This window comes from Stylophora pistillata, chromosome 4, assembly GCF_964205215.1.
Source record: "Stylophora pistillata chromosome 4, jaStyPist1.2, whole genome shotgun sequence".
NCBI lineage: Eukaryota > Metazoa > Cnidaria > Anthozoa > Scleractinia > Pocilloporidae > Stylophora > Stylophora pistillata.
This window is the reverse complement of record NC_142522.1, coordinates 1,655,713-1,665,457: the sequence shown is the minus strand read 5'-3', so window position 1 is coordinate 1,665,457 and position 9,745 is coordinate 1,655,713. Positions and strand designations below refer to the sequence as shown.

Sequence of the window (9,745 nt, the reverse complement as noted above, 5' to 3'; positions counted from 1 at the left end):
GTCTCATTTTCATGAAAATCAACAATCGTTTGCTTTTGTCTATTTTCAGATGAATAATACGAATATCAGAAAATTTTCCGCGTTTTGTGGCAAAATTAATCCGATCCAGGCATATTTTTTTGTCTTAAGCTAACTTGATGCTAAAATAACAAGGGATTTACCCCCCTGAGTTGCGTCATATCGGCTTGGTAACCGGCCACGTTTTTGACATAACATGCTGGAAGGCAGGGAGTAAACTTCAAGTGTTTCAAGTTTTCGGTTAAAAAAATTCTTCATGTCGCAAAGTGGTGTTTCAAACCTGTTTTACTACCATGGTAGACAGTGTTCTCATCATCCTGTTGAAGTTCTGTTGGTCTGTATCACTGGAACTGTTTGTTTGTTAAGTTTGAATATATACGATGCAACACATTCTTCTAAAGACCTGACCAAAGGTTCCGGCGAGGAGGTCAGTAGACTTTTCCAGACTTATCGAAATTTAAATTACTGGGTACAGTTTTAGACCGCTACGTATATCTTCTTTGTAGCAAATAAGTCTGATCAAATTTAGCAAACTTCCACTTTGAAAGGATGTTTTGGTACGGATCATGTCGTGACTAAATGCATAGCTTAGATATCGACAAGTGTTTACACCGAATGTCAGGTTATGGTTTATGCCTTTTGATTTCATGAAAGTTCGTCCACGATACTAATTCAATTGCGTGCTGCTTAATGAGCAAAGAAATCATACGAAAGTCATTCAAGGAAATGGTTTGAATAGTGTGAATTTATGGCCATAACCTAATCTCATTTGCGGTGTACATATTTCAGTTTAGCGGAAATTAACAACTTGAATGGGAAGCGGTGTAAGAAACCCTCTCTAAGCTTTGTTTGAATATCAAGAACTTACAAGAAAGCAATTGTTTTAGATAATTGCTGTAAATAAACATTTTCGTCCTGAATAGTTTAATCCAAATTGCTTTCCATGATTTTACCACAGAAGGTAGTCTAGGGCATATCACAAAGAAGTTGTATTTGGTCAATATAAAAAAAAAGTTATTTAGAGTTTGGTAAATTGTTAGTCATCGGAATTATTATAGGTGTGAACATATTATTTGAACTTTCCACTCTGATCGTACCTTTTATAATGTTTTTTTTACAAGTTGAGGCAAATCTGATATAATTATATCAGAGTTGTCCTAATTTGGTTTCAACTAAGAGAAGAGTGTGCACCTTCGAGAGAAATTCCATTTTCACATGATCAAATGGAATCAAATGGAAAATCCCATACAACATTGTTGCATATTTGTTTGTGTAGTCTTCACAGAAATCCAGACAGTTTCAATTGTTTGAGTAAATATATCGTTAAATGTGAAGAATTTGGCAAGAATTTTAGGCTTTATTCACTGATATTTGCCCTTTTGTTTTAATTTTAGATATCTTTACCAGCTGGCCTACATGTGGGCCCCACAAGTTATTTCTTTGCTCTTGTGTGCATTTATCTTCAGTGTAAAAAGCTTATTCATCAAGGATCTTCATACATCTTAGGTAAGATAGTCATCCATACAAGTAGATACAATTTTGATTTTAAAGCAATTTTCTGAGTCTAACAGTCAAAGCGATAGAAAAGTAGACATCTTGTAGCAGGCTCAATCTTCACAGTGGTGTTGAGTTATTTTTTAAATGCTTTGTTCTTTATAACAGCTGTGTTGAACGTAGCTGCTCAATAATTGTTTAATTTCAAGAAATGTTTTCCATCTACAACTAAATTTATCCTCAATAAAATTTCTTGAGCCATTTTCTCTATTCAATTTTCAGGATTTGTATCCATGTTTGCAGTCTTTTCCTGTCTAGTCTTCAGTTCCATTGTGGCTAATTTATATGGCAGAGATTTTTGGGTTGTAAGGTGAGGTTTTAGACATGATTCACAAACATTCTATGAAATTTTAAGTTTAAGGCCAATACAATACAATACAATAAAATACAGGCCTTATCTTGTAAGCTAATACTTTCCTGTCAAGTTTGCAAACTGTATGTTGTAATTAGTTATCAAAGATATGATTATGCCAGAAATAGAAGAGTGTGTTTAGCCTAATGCCTGACTATGATAACTTCATGTATTTGTTTCCTACCAGTGGGTTAAGCTCAAATCACATGCTCTTTGTTTCTGTGATACTGATTTTTGACTTTCACTTTCGCAGGAGTCATTGAGTTATTATTAACCCCTGACACCCTATCATCAGTATGCATAGTCTCAACACAGTTCCATACATTTCCTATAGTGCTGACAAGGAGAATTTGTTCAACAGTCAAGAGCTTCTAGTAATCTCAGACTGTTAACTTTTGCAGGGAGGCTCTTCCATATTTCTTTCTTCTTAGTGACTTCAATACAGCTAGTTCCTTAGTGAAGCACACTCTTCAGTCTTCAACTTATGTAAGTATCATCAAACCTCGATTATCTGGACCACAGTTATCCAGATTTTTTTTATTATTTGAACTTGCTTCTCTAGTCCTGTGACTTAACCTACCAACATTTATATTCATATTTTTGATTATCCAAACTCTCCATTATCTGGACTGTTGGGTCATCAAAGTTGATTTGTTTTATTAACAGTGTTTTATTTTCAGTGTTTTTTAGATAACAACTGAAATTCCACATTACTTTTTAGAGTGCAGTTCCTGGCAGGATTGCTGAAAGTATTTGCTACCTTGGTCCAACTGTGACACTCAATACACTAGTTGGTACTTTGGTAATTGGTATAGGAACTCTATCAGGTTTGTGCAGTGTACAGTCCTAAGTTAAATATACTTTAATTTCCTTTGTAGAGAACAAAAAAAAACCAAGCTTTTTTTTGGTGACTCAGACTGCCAAAGTCTATCCTAGATTCTGTTGCATGAAGTGATCAGGACTTTTGGATAGGACCCCTGTCTGTTACAGCATACCCAGTCTTGCGTGAAATTCCCTAAACAGTTCCTTGCTACACATATGAACTCCTCTAAGAGAAAACTGCATTTTCTAAGAACATGCTGGGATTTAAACCAAAACATTTCCTGGGAGAGTTTATCTTACTAGCCACAAGTCAACCTAACCTTCTCACTTTTCTTCTACATAAATTGAAGTGTATTGAATTTACACTTTTATCTTGGCATGTTAAATTACAAATCTGTTGTATTTTATTGCAGGTGTCACAGAGTTGGAGACTATTTGTCAGTTTGGATGTTTATCTCTTATCACCCATTATGTGTTATTTATGACCTTCTTTCCTGCCTGCCTGTCATTGTTCCTTGAGGTATGAATACAGGAAGCTTTTTGTAGTTTTAACTGTCTGTAATTTAAAGTCCCAGAGAGATTAATTTTGTTTGGACTTGCTTGAAACTGAGGTGAATTCTCAAACTTTCTATTGTCTCGACAAAAGCAGGCACACAGCAATGATTTTCCGTAAAATTTACCACCTATACCTTTTCCCTCAGTTTCAAGTTGTTACCATACTTGAATATTTTTTATAATGTGTCAGAAGAAACTAGTAATTTGCACCTTAAGGAAAAGTAAAAAATGTGTTAAGTTATAGTGGAAGCCTGTTATATGTATTTTATAGTTATGCACAGGAAGAGGAAACAGCAGACCAAGGTGGCAGTTGGAATCTTCAGATACCACAGAAGAGGAACTTGAGCCAAACCCTGTTGTGCAGCAGATTAAACTTATTATGGTATGGCCAAGTGATGTTTCTTTTTCATTACATTATAGTACTGATACTTAGCTGAGAATTTCTCAAATATGGAACTACCCACCAGGAATTCCATACCACCTCCTGAATGAACTCTGTTTATATAATGATGGTACAAAGATTGATTTATTAAGTAGTACACTGTAGTTATCTCTTTTAATAACCTTGGTAGGAGGTTATACGTTATTATTTCTTGGAACTTGCATTATTTATTTATTTAGTATTTACTTATTTCAAGATTTGTACATATAGAATATATATACAGGTGTTACAACAAAAGGATATAGCATCCCCTACAAGGTTCAAAGACCTTACCCAACCCTGGAAGCCTAAAACCTAGGTTTTAGGTTTAATTGTTTAGTACCAACTTGTAAGGGTTCTTCTCGTATCAGTCATTTGTGAGCTGTAAAATGTATGTAATTATGTATTGGATTATCATAAAATATTACCTAATTTTGTGGCTGTTATCATTGTAGTCCACAGGTTTAATGTTTGTTCATCTGCACCGTTGGGTTATGGTTAGAAGTGGTGATAACAGTGAAAATTCCTTCAGGAATACTCCACTTGAAGAAGACTGGTTTAAAAGGTATTTGGGTGTCATGTGAAAGTTATAATTATTTTCAAGGTTGAGACAGATGACCCTGAAAAACAGGTTTGGATGTCACAATTATACAGTCCTGACTAAGAATTAAATAAGAAGGCAAGGAACTGAACTCCTCTTCAGTCAAACATGCATGATCAAATTGAGGAACTTAAAGGGAGTCTACAATGGCTCTATCTATATAATATTTTAACAAACGGACCCAGTGACATTGAACTAATGAAAAAATATAAAGAAAATTATAGTATGTGCTGTTGTTGAAATTTATCTTACAATAATTTTCTTACTTCTTCACAGGTTCTTAGCTGGAAATACTGAACAGGTGATGAAAGAAACCTGACCAACTAGTAATAATACTCCACCTTTGATCTTTATTTTCTGGTGGATTTGCTTGGAATTTAATCAATTCTTGTTAATCTTTTTCAGATTGTTGTGTTAGTGTTTGGGGTCAGCTTAGCAATCAGGTTCTTTTTGTATAATGAAGACAGAATGCATGAGCATGTGGAGCAGACACACGTAGAAGCTCGGGCATCTAACACCACAGTCACAGACATTCAAGGGGGTGAACAAGAATCCGATAAATCAAGTGAAGAAAGCTTAGCTTCTGAAAAGACTGCTGAAACAAGATCTGAGCCTGTATGCTTATCTAGAAAAGAGGCCATCAAGGAAGAAAATCAAGAACGATCCCAGAAACTTAGTTCTATAACAAAATTGAAGGTCCATGATAGAAGAAGAACAGTTAGTGAAGGTCACTGTAGTGAGTGCTATTCAAGTGATGACATTAAGCATCCTCTAGCGCTTGCCAGGTTGGACAGTAGTCCTCCAATAGGGGAATACAAAGAACGCAGTTTGGAAGAATGCAAGCTGATGCTAAAACAACCAGTAGGTTAACTTTTCTTTGTCTAAAACTTGAGTTAAAAATGACTTTCAGTTATCAATCAAAGTGTGAACCATGTAAAATTGATGTTTTCTTCAAGTTGGTACATTTTTCTTAACAGGATGGAGTGTTAAGCTTGAACGACAAGGAAGTCCAGATGTTAGTAGAGTGTAAAACCATTCCTGGTCATCAGCTAGAAAAGGTTCTGAAAGATCCAGCAAGGGCAGTGAGAATCAGGTACAAAGTGACTTCTGTTGAATGTAAAATACAAGGAAGTGGGTTTTGAATTGCATGACTGAGGCCAGTCATGTAATTCCAGTCAGAATAATTGAGTGTCTCCAATCTTCTCAAGCTGACACGTATGTGCTGTCGAATATGCTCAAGAACTTAATTTTACTTCAGTCTGTGATCCAAGCATTACAATAAAACTACTTTGTAGAAGATTGCTCACATGCCACTGAAAATGGGATTTCTCAAAATCTCCACCCTGTTTTCTAGATGATTTAATGAGAAGGCTAGCAACAATACTGTGCTCATGAGACATTACTTATATTGAACCATTTTGCAGGCGCAGTGTGGTGTCAAAGAAACTCTCATCTGATACAGATTTGTTTGATCTACCCTGTGACCATTACAACTACTCTGATGTAAGTGGTATTATCTGCTGTTCATACTCAGAGAATTTACCCTTGATATCAAACTGACAGCTGTCCTTTTTTTTATTTCAGGTAGTGGGAGCTTGTTGTGAAAATGTGATTGGTTACATGCCTGTTCCTGTAGGTGTTGCTGGCCCTCTTTTGCTAGATGGGGAGAACTATCATGTACCCATGGCAACTACAGAAGGGTGTCTGGTAGCAAGCACTAATCGTGGTTGTCGAGCTCTCCTGGTAATTTTCCAGTTTAGTAACTTTCCTTTTGTAGCGTCTACATGTTGAACCACACTATTTCAGAGTCAAGTTAAAATCCTCAGTACCTGTTTTAAAAAAACAGTATTTCACAAACAATTACGGTTACAATGAGGTGTCATTTCTGATTAAAGTGGTTTGTTTCTCAGCTGAGTGGTGGTGTTCGCAGTTCTGTGTTTAGCGATGGCATGACAAGGGGACCTGTAGTAAGATTTCCTTCAGCAGTTCTTGCCAGGTAAATTCCGTTACATGTTCAACTACCAGTAATCAATACTGGATCATGTTTCTTTACTTCTCAATATCAAATACTTCCAAGTCAGATGCTAGTCTTGTCCTAAATAAGTGAAGATAAAAATTGTAAAACTAAACTTCCAAGGACTGTGCACAAAAGAAAACAAATGATATTCACTTTTTCATTTAACATTGAATTGCAGTAATGCTAAGCAGTGGTTAGAGGAAGAGAAAAATTTTATGGAAATCAAGAAAGAGTTTGACAGCACAAGCAGGTAGGTGCAGAATTTCAAATTTCAAGAGTTAGAATTTTTCATATTAGATTGATCCAGGTCTCTTTGGTGTCATACAATCAAACAAAGACCTGTCTAGAGAAAGGGTTAGGGTAGGGATATAGGCTCCCCCCCAAAAAAGCATAGGCTTCCCAAACTGATCTGTTTTCTAGGGGAAGGTAACAACAATGTATGACTCCCATAAATGGATCTGAATTGAAATTAATGATTAGTATAAATTTGTTGAATAGTTCAATTTATTCCTTTGGACAGAACATTCTAATAGATGGATATAACTTGCAGATTTGCCAGATTGCAGTCAGTAAGAGGTATAATCGCAGGGCGCTTGTTATTCATTAGATTTGTTGCATCAACTGGAGATGCAATGGGGATGAACATGGTATCAAAGGTAATAGAAATCTTGAATTATATTTATATGTTACTAGTAACCACTTGTATCCATTTAATTTCATAATTTAGTAAACAAGCATACAGAATAAAAGACATATTCAATTTGGTGTTTTATTAATTTTTTTTTTATTTTGTTGTGACAGGGAACAGAAAAAGCCCTCACCTGCTTACAGGGACACTTTCCTACTCTTGAAGTGCTGAGTTTGAGTGGAAATGTTTGCACAGACAAAAAAGCAACAGCTATAAACTGGATTGAAGGCAGAGGGAAGTCTGTTGTATGTGAGGCTATTATCCCAGGGCATGTTGTTCAGAAGGTATGTATGTTTCACTCACTTTCTCACTGCTGTAAATGGTATGCTATTGAAATTTGATTGGAAATTTCAAAATTAGTGCCGGAACATCTTTAAGTAGTCTGCACCATTTGACCAGTTGATTATAGTTATAAATTCTCCATTCACCATCAGGAGAACTTTTGAGATGAATACGAGTGCTTGCATTTTGTGCAAAGTATAATGTATTGATTCTATTTTTCTTGCTTCCAGGTTTTGAAAACAACAGTCTCCGCCCTCTCAGAACTTAACATCAATAAAAATCTTGTTGGTTCTGCTATGGCTGGGGCCATTGGAGGATTCAATGCTCATGCTGCTAACATAGTAACAGCAATATTTATAGCTACAGGCCAGGTAATGTTCTGTAGCCAAAATACATCAATTTACTTTTCTCCAAGTTGGGTACAAATAAGAAGGCAACTACAACATTGCTGTTGATTTCATTTGCTACCTTTAACCCTTGGGCTGACTCTGTTTAAGCTGGTGTCAAAGATATATAGTCACCCCCCCCCCCCCTTCTGATTATAATGCCTTGTTGCTGTACTTACTTTTTTCCTCACTTCACAGATTTCCTGATATTCTAAAGTGGTTAATTTGAACAGTACAGCTGACCATTTGTTTAAGTAGAAAAGAAAAAAAATAAGTTTAAAATGCATTTTTCAGTGGAATGAAAACTTATTGAATGTTAAAAATGAATTGTTCACACTGAGTATTAGTTTGTGTGATTTTAATCCACTTTCTTAACACAAATTTAAATATTAAGAACTCAATCGACATTTAATAAGCAAGTTTGTTCTCAAGCTGTTTTATTTAATATCATGCCTACAAACTAACGCAGATTGATTTCTCAGGAAGCAGATTGAAAGTGCATAAGAAAGTGATTTAAGATTACATCTTCCTTTTGTTAGGACCCTGCACAGTGTGTTTCAAGCAGCAACTGTATCACTCTGTTTGAGGCATGTGGACCAACTAAAGAAGACCTTTACGTTAGGTAATAAGTTCTGATGCTTTCTTTTAGTGAGTGGGGGGTTGAGAAGGGAGACTTGAATCCGCAGACAAATTAGCCATTCCTCAAGATAATTGTGACACTTGTGAACTAATTTGTACCAACAATCAAGTTATAGGTGACTTGCATACCTCCTCTTTCTTTCTAATTTCTATTCTTTTGTTTCAATCTATGATCAGCTGTACTATGCCATCACTTGAGGTTGGAACAGTAGGAGGAGGTACTGTGTTGGGCCCCCAGTCTGCTTGTCTTAAGGTAATATTCTTTTTATGATTAACCCAATAATAGCTGCAGCTTTTGTGAAAAACTGTGTTTTGAAGCTAGTCGAGCAGATTTCGGGTCACTGTTGTTGTTGTAAAAGCTCAAACTTACCACAAACCCATAGACAGTTTGTACGCTCGACGGCCTTTGATCCAAATGCAAAATGGTGGCCTGAAAATCTCAGGCACACGCAGAAAGCAAAATTTGGAGACTTTTACTTTTCTCTCTTTCTCCTGCCCTTTTTCCCCCTTTCCTTGCCCGAAGTTTCTCCTCACTTGCTGGAAATTTGGTAGGCTTCATTTTGATGTAGAGATATTTTAGGAAACTACTCATTATTTTCAAACCACATGCTCAGAAAGGTAGGTGGGTAATGGAATAAGATTTTCATGCAGATTTTCAGGTCAAAGTTTACATGGTTTTTTGGCTATTTCTCCAATCGCCTTCACTCGATTGCACTCATTCTGGTATCGTTTGTAAGATATTTTCAAGTACGTGCTCAAAGTCATGCTCCAGGGTTAACAGTGATGACGTCACAAGGCGTAGAAAGGGTGTGGGTTCGCATGGGCGCTTACGGGCGCACTGGACGTCAATAGGTGAAAGTACTTGTCCTTATGTGCCATCAAAGGTACTTACAACAAAGGATTTCCTGTAATTCGTTATTTAAGTGTAAAGGGGTTCACAAAACAAAATTTTCGCTGTCAATAACTCACTTCCTTGTTCTTAGTTGTCCAAAAACCAATAATATTTTCTTATGATTCTGACTGTCATGATCATGATATGATTGATAACATCATGGAAAACCTTATAAGAGGCACAAATTGACTAGGGGCACCATTTTATTTTCCTCACCATGATTTGTATGCCTTTTTGGGGTTTGATTTCTTAAGATAGTACAGTCTCCTGCAGTGTTGCACCTTTCCCTTTTCAGATTCTTGGTGTTCGTGGGCCAAACAAATCTGAGCCAGGAAAGAATTCAACAAAATTAGCACAAATAATATGTGGCACTGTTCTTGCTGGAGAGTTGTCTTTACTATCAGCTCTTGCTACTGGTGATCTGGTTAGAAGTCACTTAACTCTAAACAGGTAACTTTAAAAACAACTTTTCATGTTTATTTCAATGGTTTCGAGTTATTGCCATGTAACAACGAAAT

At 36.1% G+C, this 9,745-nt stretch overlaps 1 protein-coding gene across 2 annotated transcripts in view; it reads left to right on the top strand.

Annotated features, from left to right (window-relative positions):
• The first annotated feature begins 1 nt into the window (after nucleotide 1).
• LOC111330985 (3-hydroxy-3-methylglutaryl-coenzyme A reductase 2) overlaps nucleotides 2-9,745 on the top strand; it is a 10,638-nt gene continuing 894 nt past the window's right edge. Inside the window, exons 1-21 of one of the 2 annotated variants that reach the window (XM_022936039.2) lie at nucleotides 2-445; nucleotides 1,413-1,524; nucleotides 1,795-1,882; nucleotides 2,326-2,410; nucleotides 2,646-2,751; nucleotides 3,160-3,266; nucleotides 3,573-3,683; nucleotides 4,178-4,287; nucleotides 4,600-4,624; nucleotides 4,729-5,184; nucleotides 5,301-5,416; nucleotides 5,748-5,826; nucleotides 5,908-6,066; nucleotides 6,234-6,319; nucleotides 6,519-6,590; nucleotides 6,891-6,996; nucleotides 7,142-7,312; nucleotides 7,541-7,681; nucleotides 8,236-8,318; nucleotides 8,513-8,588; nucleotides 9,523-9,677. In XM_022936039.2, the coding sequence (XP_022791774.2) occupies nucleotides 275-445; nucleotides 1,413-1,524; nucleotides 1,795-1,882; nucleotides 2,326-2,410; nucleotides 2,646-2,751; nucleotides 3,160-3,266; nucleotides 3,573-3,683; nucleotides 4,178-4,287; nucleotides 4,600-4,624; nucleotides 4,729-5,184; nucleotides 5,301-5,416; nucleotides 5,748-5,826; nucleotides 5,908-6,066; nucleotides 6,234-6,319; nucleotides 6,519-6,590; nucleotides 6,891-6,996; nucleotides 7,142-7,312; nucleotides 7,541-7,681; nucleotides 8,236-8,318; nucleotides 8,513-8,588; nucleotides 9,523-9,677 (2,615 nt within the window). In that variant the 5' untranslated portion in view covers nucleotides 2-274. Of the gene's footprint in view, nucleotides 446-1,076; nucleotides 1,330-1,412; nucleotides 1,525-1,794; nucleotides 1,883-2,325; nucleotides 2,411-2,645; nucleotides 2,752-3,159; nucleotides 3,267-3,572; nucleotides 3,684-4,177; nucleotides 4,288-4,599; nucleotides 4,625-4,728; nucleotides 5,185-5,300; nucleotides 5,417-5,747; nucleotides 5,827-5,907; nucleotides 6,067-6,233; nucleotides 6,320-6,518; nucleotides 6,591-6,890; nucleotides 6,997-7,141; nucleotides 7,313-7,540; nucleotides 7,682-8,235; nucleotides 8,319-8,512; nucleotides 8,589-9,522; nucleotides 9,678-9,745 lie in introns of those variants that run through there. The other variant, XM_088757419.1, reaches the window with a different exon arrangement.